This window comes from Mus caroli, unplaced genomic scaffold (assembly GCF_978045245.1).
Source record: "Mus caroli unplaced genomic scaffold, Mus_caroli_1 scaffold_7, whole genome shotgun sequence".
NCBI classification, from domain to species: domain Eukaryota; kingdom Metazoa; phylum Chordata; class Mammalia; order Rodentia; family Muridae; genus Mus; species Mus caroli.
In genome coordinates this window covers 71,605,725-71,623,902 of record NW_028227262.1, presented here as the reverse complement: position 1 = coordinate 71,623,902, position 18,178 = coordinate 71,605,725, and the positions used below count along the sequence as shown (strand labels likewise).

Sequence of the window (18,178 nt, the reverse complement as noted above, 5' to 3'; positions counted from 1 at the left end):
ATCAGATTTGCTTGTATGAAGATGTAAAATTCAATAAGGAAGAGTTTGTTTAAACATGGCTGTGGTTGGACATGAGGATGAGGCTGTAAATGACCTTAATGGATCTTACTGCATCCTCAGAGCCCTCATAAGCAGATCCTTGAAGAAGCTCCCTCTGGTAGTTTAAATGAGAAATCTCCCCTAGGCTCACCTATGAGTAACTCTACCTCTCCAGTTCATTGTTTAGGGAAGTTCTGGGATCTTCAGAGGAAGGAGCCTTGCTGGGAAAGTCCATCCCTGAGTAAGGGCATTTCAGTTTTGAAGAGTGGTCTCATTCTTTTCTTCCTCTGCTTCCTGTGTGTGCATGAAATGTGATCTCTCTGCTTCCAGAATTGTCAACGCCCTTTCTACCAAGATGGACTGCCCCTCTCCTGGAGCTATATGCTAAAGGGAAAACAAATGAAAAAAACACTATTTTCCTGTAACTTACCATTCAGCGTGGATTTTTTTCACAACTACTGGTATATCCAGTTATATTACATTCTCTTGTGGAGCTAAGGATGGGACACTGGTATTGCAGGGACTTAGATATATGTATTTGACCCCACAACAGTGTATTACTGTGTTTTTTAATTACTACACTTTCAGTACCAGTTGGTAAATTAAGGGCAGGGACCTACTGAAAGGACCCAACGGGGATGAAAAAAGCCATGGATTCATTTATTTCACATATAATTTTATTTAAAAAAATACAAATAAAATGTACCCTGCTATAAGTTAACACAGCAAAGACCTCCAAGGTCCTCCAGTCAAATGAATATTTGCTTTGCTGTTCAGACTTCCCTAATTGTATGAGCATGTGAGTATGCATGTTCACCTGTGTGTGTGTGTGTGTGTGTGAGTGTGACATGCATGTGTTGCTGTGTTTTGGCAGGCACATGTGAAGACTGGAGGTTGAATTTGGGATAACTTCCTTCTGTTTGGCTATATTTAATAGTATCGATCCCTCAGGATCTAGCTGTGTTTATCCCTACTGAGGAAGGATGATAGGCACATGTTGGCATACCTGGCTTTTACATGAGTACTGGGGATAGAACTCAGGCCCCACTCCTTCCACAGCAAGCACTTTACCTACCTATTTATCTCCCTAGTCCCATTCTTTAATATACATAAAACATGTGGAGGGGCTGGAGAGACGGCTTGATGGATAATAGAGCTTGCCGCTCTTGCAGATCCAAGTTCACTTCTCAGCACTCACAGTGGGTGGCTCCCCACCACATCTCACCCCAGCTTTAGGTGACTCAAAGCCTTCTTCTGACTTCTATAGGCACCTGCACTCATGTGCATGTATTCACACATAGACACACATTAAACAGTAAAGGACTTAGAGCTATACAAAGAGTGTATGCATATAGAATTCAACCAGGTCGCACAGCACCACAGTACACCTGGTCCAGGCACATAACATTCCATATTCTCACCAAGGCTCATCAGTGAATTGTGCATGAAGAAGAAAACAGCTCACTGCCTCTCAGTGTTGCACGATTACCGTTTTAGTACCTAGAATAAGGATTAAACTTTTCTTATGGTTCTGAATTTTACTTGAGTACTTAGGACGCAGAATCTATTTTCCAGTCCTATATAAGAATAAAAAGCATACTTAGAGGCATTTTTGGTGACAGATTTCTGATGCATAATTTTTCTACTTAACCACCCATTCAAATACCCTCTGTCTATCAAAGTATGCGGGCACAGCAGGCAAGTGAGCTATTTACAAATTGCTACTACATTGGAGTTAAATAAGATTTCTCAGTGGAATTTAAATCAAATAAGGTTTTCTGACATGTATGTAAATCTTGTTCATGATGTCCGATGTCTATTTTACATTTATACAGCAGACATGAATAACTGTTATATTTCATGTGAATTTTTTATTAAAGTTACAGTCAGAATGTGGACCACCTCTACTCTTGTCCTCTGTCTAAGGAGAGCATGCTAATGTGGATTATTCTAGAATCCAGCTTTTATTGACCTTTCTTCCATTTATCTTATTATTAGACCTTTACAGACTGTTCTTGATTCCTGAATCTCCAATCTCCTCTCTTAGATGATCTCTCATGCCATTAACATGGTAGCCAAGTCCTGTGCAATGTTGCATGAGGCCCTGTGCAAGTGGGTGCTCCTCCCCTCATAAATGTCCTGGTATACTAGATACCTGCTTATAAACAAGGCCCTTGGCTCCTATGGTTTCTCTTCCATTACCTCAAGAAGGTCTTTGATCTGTCATCCTTTCATGTGCCTGTGTCTTCGGGACTCAATAGCACTCCCTCCCTCCTCTTTCTTTGGGTTTTCTATCTTGACTCTGGGCTCTTCATTATCTGAAATAACTCATGCTCAAAGCATTCACAGTTATGGTGTCCATCATCTCCCTCTAGAGCACAAGCCCTGGGAAAGCAGAGAGCTTTGCTCTGTTCACACCTGCTTTCCAAATGTGATACCTAGCACAAAGGAGTCATTTATACGTTTGTTGAATGAATGTGTCAACCCATTATAAAAATCTTCTCTGTAAAATACCATGTTCCCTTGTATTCTATAAAAAAGTTCCCATTTTCCCTGTGGCACATAAGCTAACTTTAGTAGATACTTGAATTTAATTTTAATATCTTAATAAAGAAATTTTAATGCTCCTAAACTAAGGTGCATAAAACATCTTCCTTTGGAAGGTTTATGGGCTCCTTATAATTCAGAATAATTTATACCAATAACATGGACAGCAATAATACCAACTTACATATTCAGACCATGCCTCTTTTTTGAGAAAGAACCTCTACTCATTAGACCCAATGTGTACTATAATGGCAATCTATCGGTGTTGGAAGTTTTAAAGAACAGTTTCACTTGAGGATGGTTCTGAAGCTAAATAGAACAACACAAGGTCTTGCTAATTGAAAAGTGCACAATTTCTCTGGCATTTTCAAATCACATGTATACAGATTAATTAAACACATACATTTATAACCATATCTAGCAAACAATCTTGTTCTGAATTCCTTCTGAGCTCAACAATATCAACATGTGCAAAGCACAACCCATCCCCCAGGAAGACTGGTCTTTCCATCAGTTTGTGCCCAGTGGGCCTCTGCAATCTCCATCTGCATTCCATATCACTTGGTAAGTCTGGCACCTTTGGGTTGTTTGGGATGCCAAAGGGGTACTACAAGTAGGATGATATTTCTGGAATTCAGAAATGAGTGTTATCCCAAGATTTCAATCTCTAATTATTTGGGTTCATGATTTTCTCATCCTAATGTTATTAATACATTAGCACAAAAATATACACGTGATAATTAATGCATTTACTCCCACAGCTTACAGAATGGGGTGAGAAAAAGCTGTTTAGGAATGATGGACTGAGTCAGCATTTACAGCCACAGAAGCTTAAGACAAGCCAAGGATCTATACCATTATCTGTAAGTTAATATGTGCTATATTAAAATAAGCACATTATTTTTGTAGAAGTAGAAATAAATACACTTCATAAGAACCATGGTGGCATGGTTGCATCCAGCTCTACCCTTAAGTCACTAGTGGGAAACTCAACAAAACAGCATACAGTTTGGATAAGGACAAAAATGGGATATGTTCTGTTTCAGTCTTTGATGGGAACAGGATTTGTATGCTTGGGAATTTGAACATTACAGCCTTCTATGTATTCTGCCACTATATGAAAGCAGAAAGCAGAAAAAAACAAACCATTTCTGTATCACACCAAACTACAAGCAACTGAAGTAAGCACAAATACAGCAAGCTCCAGATCATGTGAGCATTCCTTTTTCACAAGTCTGCCACACAAAAGATTTGCTTAGGCTGGGAGAGCCCTTGGCCCCAAACATCTCTAGCTGTACTCTATCCATGTAGCCAGATCACAGCATGCACTGCTCACTCGAGTCCTATAGACATGTCCTCACAAATGTCTAGGTAGACATCTACATTTTATCCTCTACTGAAATGAACAAGTCCTCGGAAAATCAAACCACCTGAATGTTCATGGAAAGGGGAGCGATTTTTGTTTCTTTATTATATTTCTTTATTCCTTTGGAATAGGGCACACACTATAGCACACATGTGGAGGTCAGAGAACAGCTTTCAGAATCATTTCTCTCCTTTCCACAATTTGGAACCTGGAGTTCTAATCCAGAACTTTAGGTGTGGCTACAAGCACCTTCTGCAGAGTCATACCATTGGCCCAGGGGAAAAAAATCTAGCAGTTTAGTTTCTGGTCTATTTTCAGTATATCTTCTCTTGTTTTTCAAACGACAGGGAAAAGACTGTCACTGCCAATGCTGGCTTCTTGTTTGAAATTTACCCTGCTGATTTACTGATTTACTAAGCTGCATGTGTTTATTTAAGATAGAAGTCAGTCACTAGGTACTGGGAGGCTGCTCAATCTCAGCACTGCCTGGGGATGTTGCATTGTAATGCAAAAGATGTGGCTAGACTTCTCAGCATCCCTGTACCTCAGGACCATTAAGGCCATTCTGACAACACAGTATGAACTAAAGGCCAAATTTACTGACAGCTTTTTTCCAACTTGTACTGGATCCTCTCAAAGATGAGAATGCAACACAGGGAGAACACTGATCACTCATAAACACAAACTCTGGGCACTTACCTAAAGCAATATGAATACCACAGTCCAGTGCCTTTCAAAGCAAAGAATATAGATTCAATCACCTTGCATTTTACAGGCACACACACACACACACAGTCACAATTTATAAGACACAGAGAGAATGGTTGTTGTCTGTGTCATCCACAATGAGACTGAAATCACACTTACTTGAAATTTGACTCATTAGTATTCCTACTTGTAGAATCGGTCTAATAAATTCCTCCAAGTTTGCAGGCAGTTAGAACTTTCCCACTTTATTAGACCTGCAGGAGCACTTTTAGACTTGCTGTGCTTATTAATGCCTTTCAGAGTTGAAGATTAGCATCTATTGCTATTCTTAGCTTTGAAAATGCACTTTGTAAAGGACCAGTTGGTACAGCCTCCTTTGCTTCCATCAATCATCCACCTTCACCAACTGAACTCCTGCTTAAGTCAAATTGCAACCATAAAAATGACCAAGAAGACACCACTCAAGTAAACCACAGATCTTTTGAGATTTTACACTCCACTCAATTCTTCCATCTGAAACACACACGTGGAAACAGAGTCAGAGCACAGGTTTCCCCCAAGTGGTCCTTTGGTGAAACCTTACTCTTTTCCAGTCCTCATTTTCTCCTATGCCTGATTTCATCACAAGAGCACCGAGCGCAAACCATTGAGATGAGAAAGGCCGGAGCCCAGCACTTACGTTATTCATGTACTCGCTTAGCAGGTCCTGGAGTGCCTGGCGAACTGCATTGCACTCGGCCACAATACGCTCACGGCGGTCATCACGTGTGCAGGAGGAATCCGCCATGAGAGCAGCCCCACTGATGATGCTCTCCAGTCTCTCCTCCAGGGACGGCCGGAACCTGGCCTCGCTGAACGTCATGGGGTCCAGGATGATCTTATTCTGAAGAAATCAGAAAGGAATTGTGAGTAGGGGAGAGACACCTGCCTCAGCCTGTTTTCTAAGTGAAACTGAAGCTAAGATCAGACAGCCCTCCTCTGAAAAGAAACCAGATACTCAGACAAAATCAAGATAGTGAGAAGTTCTTGAAAAAGTTTTCCCCCCTCCCTATAAATGTAATCTATAGTTTAAGAACAGGAACGATTATCTGAAGCCCGTGTTCTTGGTTAAGGCCATCTGTGGGGAGGCACTTTCCCATGAGATAGTGACACTGGCTTTGCGCCCTTCAAGGAGAGAGCACCGGAGAATTAGGAAGATTGATAAGTGAGATATAACATGTAATCAACAATTTATACACTAGCTGCATTGAGAGCCTTCTCCGAAGGAACAGCAGAGTCTCAGGACAGATGTCCTTAGATACCTCAGCAAAAGGCACTAGACACGTTAACATCCTACAAGGAGCTAATACCCTTTATGTTAAATGTAGATTTTACAAAATATGATCCAGAATGTATGCACATCCGAGTTCCCCTGCAGTTAACTGACATTACCCACTTAGCTCACCCACTCTGCTTCATGCTTAAAGTTTAAGGTGTGAGCTCTCGGCTGGCTGCTCCACTCCCCAAGTGTGCTTATTCCCATAATTCTCTGCCATGATGGAATCTAAAACTGTAAGCTGAAATCAATTCTATTCTATAAGTTACATTGGTCATCGTGTTTTATCAGAGAAATAGAATAGTGATGAAAATGCTACTCAACAGAGAAGACTTTGTTTGCAGTGGATTGGGACTAATATGAAGACCCACAATTGCTCAAAGTGCAAAACCTAAAAGAAGAACCCAGGGACCAAGGGAAGAAGGGCAGACACATTCAAACAGCCAAGAACAGAGAGGACTGACAAGGCATAGTGCATTCTGGCAAAGTGAGGAAGCAACTGCACTCTTGAACATGCCACAGCTTTGGCTACCTGGACAAGATTTGTAAATGATCGAGCTAACCAAAATTCCAGTACGAATAGAGGAGAAGCTCTCAAGCTCCCACATTGGATTGATGAATTATTGGTAGTTGACGGTGGCTAGAAGAAGGAAAGTCAGTTTTCTTTAGGGTTGTACCTGATTGGCTGTCCAGGATGAAGTGGGTCATCCTACATTCATATTTATACCATAAGCACTTATTATAATCACTTTGTTATAAACATAAGAAAATTAGTTGGTGAACAAGGGGAGGGCAGGAAATTGGGTAGGGATTGTATGGGAACATGGAATCTAGAAGGAAGAGTAAGGGGAAGACATAACTAAAGTACATCATATACTTGAAAGGAATTCTCAAAGAAGAACTAAACTTAAAACATGAAAATCTTCACAGTAGAGAGAGACAGAGAGAGAGAGAGAGAGAGAGAGAGAGAGAGAGAGAGAGAGAGATCTGAGTCCAAGGATCCTGAGGACTTGAATGATGAGTATAGACAGGCTCTTAAAGAGGAGGAGGGGAGGCAGCACTTCAAATCCACAAGTACCTTGGGTTTTCTAGAAAATTGATATTTGTAACAAAACTCCCTCTTTCATACACAAAGTAAACGCTCGACATCCACAAATGGAGCATCAACACTCTCCTGCAGCCCTTGACAAAGTGATCTTCACCTCTGTCTTCTCTTCTGGCTTACACAAAATCATAGGAAAGAAATGTTTATAATCTCCAAATGTGCTAGTTAGTATCTGACCACCATGTCATACTGTATTAGGTCTACCTGCCCAAAACGGCAACAAAACTCTGTGGAGAGCCTTGGGAGCCCATGGCTCTTTGCAGTCCACTTTTGCACAAGGGAATTCCATAAAGAACCTGACATTGGAGGCAGGTATTTCTGCTCCATCTTGCACTGTGTCTCTGTACCAGTGCTGTGTCTATATAGTAAAATCAATCTCTCCTGCTTGCCCTCTCTGCCTTTCCCCTCCTCCTCTCCCTCCCTCTCCATGACTTTGTCCTGCCTTTGTGTTGGTGCATAAGATATGTAATGATTATGCACATAACTCCGACATTCCAATTAAAGAAATACCTGGTCAAAGTATGATTATGCTATCTTCCTTACAAAGATTAGGGGTTGATTTTCAAAGACCTATTTTACAGGAAGTTATATTAACATACACTACCATAACATTTATTTATTCTGGGCCTAGGATAGATTTTATCTTTTCTTTTTTACTGAAAACCTAAAGAAATGCTAATGTCATGGAAATGTACTGAAGTAAAATTTGAACTTCTCAACAGGTACAACTGTAAAGCAGTTTCCACAAGGACAGCGTTGTGCTCGATGTGAATACTCATTCCTATAGCATTTCTTATGAGACACTTCCCTTGGAGACACATCTTTCAATGCAAAATTAAGGTTACTTGGCCAAAATTGTTTTGAAAATCCTGTCTGACTCAGAGCAAATTATCTAAAATGTTCTGAAAAGTCCTGCCTGATCAGAGCATGTTCAATGTAACATTTTCAAAACCTACTTTAAGCACAGAGAAATAATCCTTTAAGACATGCACAGAGGGGCTGAAATGATGGCTCACTAGTTAGAAATGCATACTGTTCTTACAGATGACCAGTTTGGTTCCCACCTTCCATGTTACAGACACTGAAAGCCATCTCTAGCTCTAACTCAAGGGGTCTGACTCTTCTGTAGGCATCTGCACATACCCATACACAGAAATATAAACAAAAAAACAAATCTGTTTTAAATAGTCACATACATAATCTCTGAGACTCTAATGGAAACAAGTGGGGACATAGGAGGAGAGGTTTCACAGTGTCAGCTGCTGAGTGCCCTACCTGTCTCAGCTCATGGAAGTCACGGAGTGGTGCAAAAAAAAAAAAAAAAAAAAAAAAAAAAAAAAAAACACAACCTGACATACTCTGCATAAAAGTTACTTTACTAATGGACTAATTCCTTATTTATAGATCACAGGGGAAAGTTTTGAGAAAATGGAAAAGGAACAATAAATTTATAACCTTCTAATCAATACAGGAGGTGCATATGGAGTCACTGAAGTGATGGATGATAATGGCTGAGGGGAGAAGCCACTCAGGGCAAATAGGCATAAAGCATTGTGTGTGTGTGTGTGTGTGTGTGTGTGTGTGTGTGTGTGTGTGTGTGTGTGTTTGTAGCATTCACTTGCCATTATTTTAAAGATCCCAAACCAAAAATACCTCATAGAACTTCACATCTCTCAAACACACTCTTCTAAAGGAATTTGTCCTTCAAAACAGTCACTGAAACAAAGAAACCCCATAACCCTACCTCACAGTGTGCATTCAATTTAGGAGATAATTTTCCAAGGTTTCCTTGGGAATAAGAGACAATGTGGGCATATTTTGTTTGTTTATCAGCATGTTCCAACTCTGTTAACTTTTGAATATTAGAATAGTCCAACTTGAGTTTTTGGATGTTTGGAACTGGTCAGGCTTTGAGAATTAAGGACTCCCCTTCTCCTTTCTCCCTAGTAAAAAATCCAAGCCCTTCTGTTCTTTGGTATTTGAAGAGGGCACTTCAGAGCTGCATGGTATCATTGCTTCATTGAAATCTGACTATTTGAGCATGGAAACAGGGAGACCTAAGCTCAGGTTGAGATATTAGAATCAGGCTTCCTGCTGCTCTGGCCTTTCAAAAATTGCCTAGGTCATGACAGTCATGGAGACTCTAGTGAGATCAAGGTCTGGGAAGGTATTTGACTGTGTATTGAGTTATTTCCTGGCACCCATATAATAGGCCATAGCAAAATTAACATCATCTAAAGTCAGCCATCCCTCTTTGAAGTACACAACTAATAACATTTGGGCATCCTCTCGTGTTGTATTAGAATGGCTATAGGAAGACAAAAATAATTCTGAAAAAGAAGTTTTATAGCATTGAAAACTGAAAGTTAAAGTTGCTTACTGACAATGAGGGTCGATCCTAAATCAGGCAAGAATGCTTTAAATAGTTCTTTTAAAGACTGCATAAATCAAGTTTGACATAATAAATTAACTAAGGTGTCCAAATCAAAAGCATGCTATTTGCTCCATTTTAAACATTCTCCCTGTGGTATATAATAATCAGCATACATATCTCTCTATCTTTTGTTATTCCGTGCCAAGCTCTCTCAGCGTGAATCTTTACATGAAAACTTTCTCTTGACCTAATTGGAGTAACATTTGGAATGAAAAATAATGAGTTGAAATCATCTATTTTATGAAGCTGCAGGAAAAACTCTAAACATCATTTAAAATTTGCCTTAATTTTTTAAAATTGCAAATTGCCATATTGATAACATACTCTTTCTTCTGAGCCATGTACTTAAAAACAAACTAATTATGCCACTTACCTACTTAAGATATTATTTGTAATTACACAGTTCAGTTTTTAATTGGAATTAAATGACAAAGATAATGGCTTGGTAATTAAAGAGTATTTTTATCCATGTTTAATTCTTTTTTAAAATGGTATCTACCTAAGCCCATATTAATTTCAATTTAGAAGAGGAAAGGAGATTGCAGAAAGAAGTTGCTTGTCAAAGGTTAGGAATAAACTGGCTGAAGGCCTTCAGCTCTGCCCGTACTAATTGGATTATGAAATGTGATGGAAGCCAGTTGAACTTCCTGTAAGTGCTCATGGACATGCAGTGGGTTACCATGGTGTCTTGAGCACATTCTAGACACCTGGAAGAAGATAGTTTTACAACTAATCCTAGCAAAGCATGGTAGCATTCAGAATCCTGAGATTCCATGAACAAGAACTATGCTAACTCAAGCCAGACAAAACCACAGCATGGAAAGAGTGGTGAACAGGGAAGCCCCCTCTATCTGAAAAGCTGGCAAGAGAAAAACTGTCTGAAGAGAGAGAGGAGGTTTTGTTTAAGGGTGTGGCCGCTGGAGGGTTGATCATGCTCCAGTGGATGGTTCCACACTCAGCAGTATATGGGCAACTCCAAGTATACTTGATGCAGGAGCAGGGGAAAGGGGAGAAAGAAGAAAGAGGAGGATGCAAGTTAGGTATGTAGGAAAGGGGTCTTTCCCACCTATGGCTGCATAGAAATGAAATGTTCCCCTCTCCATAGGATGTAGCAATAGAGCATGCATCTTGTAGGCAGAAGACAGCTCTCGCCAGATGAGGACACACATCAGCATCTCATCTTAAATGTCATAGTTATTAAAACTTTTCTCAGAGTTTTCTCAATTCTTTCTGAGAAGAGTTTTGATAACTCATTCTGCTAATTAAAAGTTGCCCAGTCTAGAGGGTTCCATTACAGCAGTATAGTTGGACCAGGACTCTGGTAATAACTCCTCCTAGTTAAGCAAATGGTTTAATTACTGAGCACTTTAGTCACCTCAGGGGAATAGAGGGATATTAGTCATATTTGTACTCCTGAGTTCTTAAGAAAATTAAATGCGCCGGGCATGGTGGCGCATGCCTTTAATCCCAGCACTCGGGAGGCAGAGGCAGGTGGATTTCTGAGTTCGAGACCAGCCTGGTCTACAAAGTGAGTGCCAGGACAGCCAGGGCTACACAGAGAAACCCTGTCTCGAAAAACAAAACAAACAAACAAACAAAAAAACAACAAAAAGAAAATTAAATGCACCTAAGCAGGATACACTGATACAAGATGCAGAGTGTACGATAAATATTGATGATCAAATAGATTTAAATAGCTTTCTTCTCCTAGGGTCATTCTATCTTATAACATTAACTTCATCAAGAGTCCAAAATAGCATTCTTACTTGTTCAGCTATTTTTTTCTCATATGCCATTTTAAAATGTTTATTCTATCTCTTTGTATGCAGCTTTTGCATATATGTGAGCACATTGTGTGTCTGTGCATGTGTGCATACATGCCTACATATGTAGGTGTCTCTTTATGTGTGTATAGGAGCTCAAGGCGGATATCCTCATACTTTATATCCTGAGGTATGGCCCCCTCAATCAGATCTGTGCCTTATCTCCATGACTAAATGTCTTGGAGTTTCTATTGCTTTGATCAAACACCATAACCAAAAGTAAACTGGGGAGAAAAGTATTTATTTGGTTTATGTTTCTATATCACTGTGCACCACTTGAGGAAGTTAGAACAAGAACAGAAGCAGGGCAAGAACCTGGGGGCAGGAGCTGAAGAAGAGACCATGGAGGACTGGTGTTTACTGGTTTGTCCCTAATGGATTACTTGTCTCTGTTTTATTTTAGAATCTAGGATCTCGTGCACATGATTGGAACCAACCACAATGAGCTGGGCCCTCTGGGCTTTCACCTATCAATAATAAAGAAAATAGACTGTAGGTTTGTCTGTAGCCCCATCTTATACAGGCATTTTCTCAAGGCACCATTCTCTCAGATGACTCTAGCTTGTGTCAAGTTGACATAGAAGTAGTCAACACACCAGGGTTCTGTCTTTCAACAGCTGCAATTACAGGCAGGCTACTGAACCCACGTAAAATTATCATTTTGGGGGCTTCTGGCCATCTTAACCCCTATACTCATGTTTGCAAAGCAAGAACTTTGCCAACATCCCCATTCTACTCCACCTCACTTCATGTTGCCTTCAAGATGCTTAGCAAGTTTAGTCTAATCTCTGTCTCTAAGACCTCATCTCCAGGATCTGTACCTGTGCTACTTTGACTCTGGCTAATTGTCTCTGACTACACCGCTATATCCAGTATCCTTCATGAGTTGCTGAACTATAAATTCTACTCTATAAACAGTTTAGTCTCTTCCTTCCTGGTGCTTCTCTAAAGCTCATGGTGACCTTACTCAAAGAAATTTACCTTCTACTCTATTGTGTACACGCCTTTCTTCCTGAGCTCTGCTTGTTGAGATACTTGTAATTTCTGATCCCAACTATCTAGCTGGCTCTTGGCTATACAATGGGTTTGGTTTTGTGTTATTGTTGCTGTTTGTGTGTGTGTGTGTGTGTGTGTGTGTGTGTGTGTGTGTGTGTGTGTATGGTATGTGTGTGTGTGAGAGAGAGAGAGATAGACAGAGACAGAGAGACAGAGAGAGAGAGAGTCACTGTAAGAAATACCACCAAACAGAATGCTTTCCCTTCAATTTACTATCTTCTGCAGCTCTGCAGCTTGGTGAGATGTTTCTGCATAAACAATTGATGACTTTTTGCTATTCCTTGATTAGGGTTTAAAAGTGAACACAATAAATGCAGACAAATGTGCTGATGGTTAGGTAGACATGTGCACTTCAGTATGTTCTGGTCTCTGCTCTGGTTCAAGGACCTTCAGATTTAGAGTAAATGAGAAATGGCCTGTCAAGATGACAGATGCCATTTCTGCTAAAAGTGAGCAGAGAGTCTACCTGAGCAAATCAGAACCCATTGTTGATAAACTTCCACTATGAAGTCTTTGATCACGGTTTATCTACAAAGACAGATTATTTTAAATTTTCATAATGTTTGATCCCGACTCATGGAGAAAAGGAACTACTTTAAAATTCCATTCATTGTAAACGAAACCCATAGGCATTATGCAGTGATGTGCATGTGAGCACAGAGGGGTCTGTGTGAACAGACAGGTGTCAGTGGTATAGGAATGCCAAGGAAGAAAAGGTTATGAAATTTAAGTTCTGGAAATCTCTCCTGAAGTTATGGGTCATATAGTGTCAGTCAGTGATGGTTTGGCACATCCTACTGTCTATTTTTGTATGGTCTTCAAGCGAAGAAAGCATTTTGAAACACTGTTTTAATAACCTCATGCTAGTCTTAAACTCGTCATGTAGCTTAAAATGAACTTGTACTTCTAATTGTCTATCTTCCATCTCCCAGTGCTAGGATTATAGTTATGGACCATCATGCCACTATTATTCTGTGCTGGGATGGAATCCAAGGCTTCCTTCATGATAGGCAAACACTCTACCAATAGAGAAGCAACCCTGACCTCCTGAATGTTTATAATTTTTAGCAGGTGGAAAATCTATAGGAATTCTGATCTATGTTCCCCTAAAATCCTCTCCTTTGTCACTTCCATAAGCAATCAAATGATAAGTCGTGCGAGAGAAAATGAAGAAATGCCACAGAGTAATCCATCAACTGAATCATCCATTACTGGATTATCAACAGTTAGAAAATTTAAGTTTAATACTTGTAAAAACAAACTTCTTATCCCAGAAACCCATTACACTCCCCATCTGTGGTTCAGAATCTTAAATTATCCACTTAGAAAGGAAGTCAATTTGTATTTCTCAGAAGCAATTGTGACTTAATTGCTGTTATCAACCTAATAAATTATGAGGTGATTTCCACAAACTGGTTATGCACTCAAATTTCATGTCTGATGAGAGAATAATTGTATCAATAGTCTACAAATATGAAAGGGAAATTAGTTCACTAGCCACAGGGGAAACACATATACCTTGAACATAAACTCATCTATCTTTTTCTGTCTGTCTTATAAGCAGCAAATTTAAGATGGGAAAGAGTTTGTATGTCTTAGTAATGATGGTCAATGTTTTAATTACTCGTGTCTCTAGCTGAATATGTATCAGAAGATATGGCCAAGTCGGCCATCATTGGAAAGAGAGGCCCCTTGGTCTTGCAAACTTTTTATGCTTCAGGACAGGGGAACGCCAAGACTAAGAAGTGGGAGTGGGTGGGTAGGGGAGTGGCGGAGGGAGGGTATGGAGGACTTTTGGGATAGCATTGGAAATGTAAATGAAGAAAATACCTAGTAAATAAAAAAAAAGAAACATTAGCCGGGTGGTGGTGGCGCACACCTTTAATCCCAGCACTTGGGAGGCAGAGGCAGGCGGATTTCTGAGTTCAAGGCCAGCCTGGTCTACAAAGTGAGTTCCAGGACAGCCAGGGCTATACAGAGAAACCCTGTCTCGAACCCCCCCCCAAAAAAAAGAAACATTGCATGGCTTAGAAATAATCTTTTTGATTAATAAGAATGTCATATTTACTTTTTAACTTCTGATTTTGATGCAATTATGTTCACAATACTTTAAATTATATCACCTCTTTGTGATAAATTGAGAAACCATAACACAAAGGGTTAAGTTGGCTAAAATGATAATGTATGCTCACTGAACAGTCCCGAATGTTCACAAAGGTGAACTGCTGTGAAGGAGTTTACAAAGCAACAATTTAACAGATGGGAAATTAATATGCATAAACTGAGTAGTCATTAAAATTAACAAGTTAGCATATGCATTTAAGCATTCATTCATCAGACACTTATTTTCTGTATAGGATGATACTGCAAATGAAAGTATGGATGAACCTCACTAGCTGCTGTTATGGCAAAGCTTGAAATACATTTGATTTTACTCTGCACATAGAACTGTGTTGAAATGGAGGAATAGTGGAAGAAGCAATCAGAAGGGTTAGGGAAGGAAAAGAAAGAGTTAGTGTGACTGCTAATTGCATTGATAGATGTCTAAGAAATTATTAAGGCATATCTCTGGGTATATTTAAGATGGTATTTCCAGAAAGGACATTGAAGGCTCTGAGGCAATGTTTGGTTTAATCCATTGATGAATTAAGAATTTCAAGATACTTGGAGAATCTGTAAAGTAGGATGTGCCAGATGTGTGAAGGGCATCTTCAACCCAGATTGCTTCCGTTATCGCTGTGTGCATGAGGTAAGGGCTATATTCTGTGTCTGCCTTCCCACCCCGTGTCAGATATCAAAAGAAAGCATTTCTCTTTCCTTAACTAATTTTATCAGGAAATAAAGTGGATAAAGGGGAAAGAAAGTAAGGAAGCAGGGAAAAGAAAAGAAAAGAAAAGAAAAGAAAAGGAAGGGAAGGGAAGGGAAGGGAAGGGAAGGGAAGGGAAGGGAAGGGAAGGGAAGGGAAGGGAAGGGAAGGGAAGGGAAGGGAAGGGAAGGGAAGGGAAGGGAAGGGAAGGGAAGGGAAGGGAAGGGAAGGGAAGGGAAGGGAAGGGAAGGGAAGGGAAGGGAAGGGAAGGGAAGGGAAGGGAAGGGAAGGGAAGGGAAGGGAAGGGAAGGGAAGGGAAAAGAAAGGAAACAAAGAAGGAAAGTCAATAAAGAAAGCTTATAAAGAATGGGCTTATTGATAAAAGAGAGAGCACTGGCTGGGCAAAGATCATGAGGGGAAACATGTCAGTTTAAAATTGACCACACATCTGAAGGGTGATAAATGATTAATTATGGACAAATACAAGACAGGTGCAGAACTAGGAATAGGAGATGAGATGTACACAAGCCCTCCTGAAATGATCTGAGGCCATGGAGAAGATCTCACAGTATTTGTTTTAAAGTTTACCTTGCCAACAGTGTTACCTTCAGAGGAGAGAGGGGTGACAGGGTTGACCTCAGGGCTGCAAGTGAGGAAGGACTGAGTGAAGGGTTGGATACACAGACAAAACTGACTAGAGAGGAAAGCTGGCAAGTCTCAGTTTTGCAGATGAACAAAAATAGTTTAATATTCTCTCTCTCTCTCTCTCTCTCTCTCTCTCTCTCTCTCTCTCTCTCTCTCTCTCCTCCTGTCTTCACCATGTGGGGTGTAGGTATGTGTGTGTTTGTGAAGAAAAGCTATGTTGGACCCCATGAAGACATTCAGTTCAGTTAAAAGATCTTAGAACCATGAAAATTCAGATTTTGCACAGAGTTGAGCACACCTCTGGCGTTCAGGAAAGAAGTTGGAACTGGAGAACCAAATATGATTTAGGAGATGCTCACAACAGAATCCCTTTAGTGAGAGTCACATGCCAGAAAGGACAAAATTCTAGAGTAACCCATGTTCAAATGAGACTGAATGCATTAAATAAAAACACAATGGTCTAAAAGTCAGGAGAAAAACAAAGAGAAAGGATGTTGATAAAAATCAAGGAGGGTATGGCGTTGGGCAAAGGATTGAGTTAAGGAAAGAGATAGTTTGGTGACCAAATTTCTGAGAAGGAAGCACACACAAGTACACACTAAGATAGATTATTTTGTAATCTTGATGTTCTCCAAAATCCAGGAGAAAGGAACATTGATTTGCACCTAATAACATCAAACACACATAGATCATTTTTTTTTCTTATTCTTGCTAACATCTTTGCCCTATCAATTACTTTTTATTCCTTCTGAATGTGAGACTCCCTGACATAAGAAAACCTCTTCATTCACATGGCTGACTGATGTTGCCTCATCTGATAGAAGAAGTTATGGTCACTTATTCACTCATTCCTTGTTCCTTTGATGTTTATTGAGAGTCTATTATATGCCAGGTACAGTGAGGCCACAGAAGTCAAAGTATGCTGTCACAAGATACATTGTAACATGCAAATGGGATACATTTCAAAGAATATAGTTCCTCAGAAAATTGGAATACTACTACCTGAGGATCCAGCTTTACCATTCCTTGGCATATACCCAAAAGATGCTTTAAAATAATAACAAGGACACATGCTCCACTATGTTCATAGCAGCCTTATTTTTAATAGCCAGACTCTGGAAAGAACACAAATGTCTTTCAACAGAGGAATGGATACAGAAAATGTGGTGCATTTGCACAATGGAATACTACTCAGATATTAAAAGCAATGAATTCATGAAATTCTTAGGCAAATGGATGGAACTATAAAATATCACCATGAGTGAGGAAACCAAATCACAAAAGAACACACATGGTATGCACTAACTGAGTCCAAAGGCTCAGAATACTCAAGATATAATTCACAGACCACATGAGGTTCAAGAAGAAGGAAGACCAAAGTGGATGCTTCTGTTCTTAGAAGGGGGAACAAAATATCCATGGGAGAAGAAGAAGTGTGGAGCAGAGACTGAAGGAAAGGCCATCCATAGACTGCCCCACCTGGGGATTCATTCCATATACAGTCACCAAACCCAGACACTATCGTGGATGCCAACAAGTGCTTGCTGACAGGAGCCTAATATAGCTGTCTCCTGAGAGGATCTGCCAAAGCCTGACAAATACAGAGGTGGATGCTTGCAGCCAACCATTGAACTGAGCATGGGGTCCCAAATGGAGGAGTTAGAGAAAGGATCGAAGGAGCTGGAGGGGGTTGCAACCTCATAGGAAGAACAAGACTATGAACCAATCAGATGCCCCTGATCTCCCAGGGATTAAACCACCAACCCAAGAGTGCACATGGAGCGACCTATGGCTCCAGCTGCATATATGGCAGAGGATGGCCTTATTGGGCATCAATAGGAGGAGCGGGCCTTGGTCCTGTGAAGACTTGATGCCCCAGTGTAGAAAATGCCAGGGTGGATAGGCGGGAGTGGATGGATGGGTAGGTGAGCACCCTCATAGAAGCAGAGATGAGATGGGGAGCTAGGATAGGAGGTTTTATGGAGGGGAATCCAGGAAAGGGGATAATGTTTGAAATGTAAATAAAGAAAATATCCAATAAAACAAACAAACAAACAAAAAAAATTATATAAACTAAGATATACAAAATCCTCAGGGTTCTATTGCCATTCTCCCTTTTTTCCCCATTTCACTTTTTTTATTAAATATTTTCTTCATTTAAATTTCAAATGCTATCTCGAAAGTCCCCTATACCCTCCCCCCGCCCTGCTCCCCAACCCACCCACTCCTGCTTCCTGGCCCTGGCATCCCTCTGTACTGGGGTATCTGATCTTCGCAAGACCAAGGGTCTCTCCTCCGATTGATGGCCTACTAGGCCATCCTCTGCTACATATG

At 40.2% G+C, this 18,178-nt stretch overlaps 1 protein-coding gene across 4 annotated transcripts in view; it reads right to left on the bottom strand.

The window, feature by feature from the left end:
* Ctnna2 (catenin alpha 2) overlaps positions 1 to 18,178 on the bottom strand; it is a 1,115,747-nt gene that overhangs the window by 743,547 nt on the left and 354,022 nt on the right. For all 4 annotated transcript variants that reach the window (XM_021164212.3, XM_021164215.2, XM_021164213.2 and 1 more), the window contains one exon: positions 5,340 to 5,543. In XM_021164212.3, coding sequence (XP_021019871.1) covers positions 5,340 to 5,543 — 204 coding nt within the window. The remainder of the gene's footprint in view (positions 1 to 5,339; positions 5,544 to 18,178) is intronic.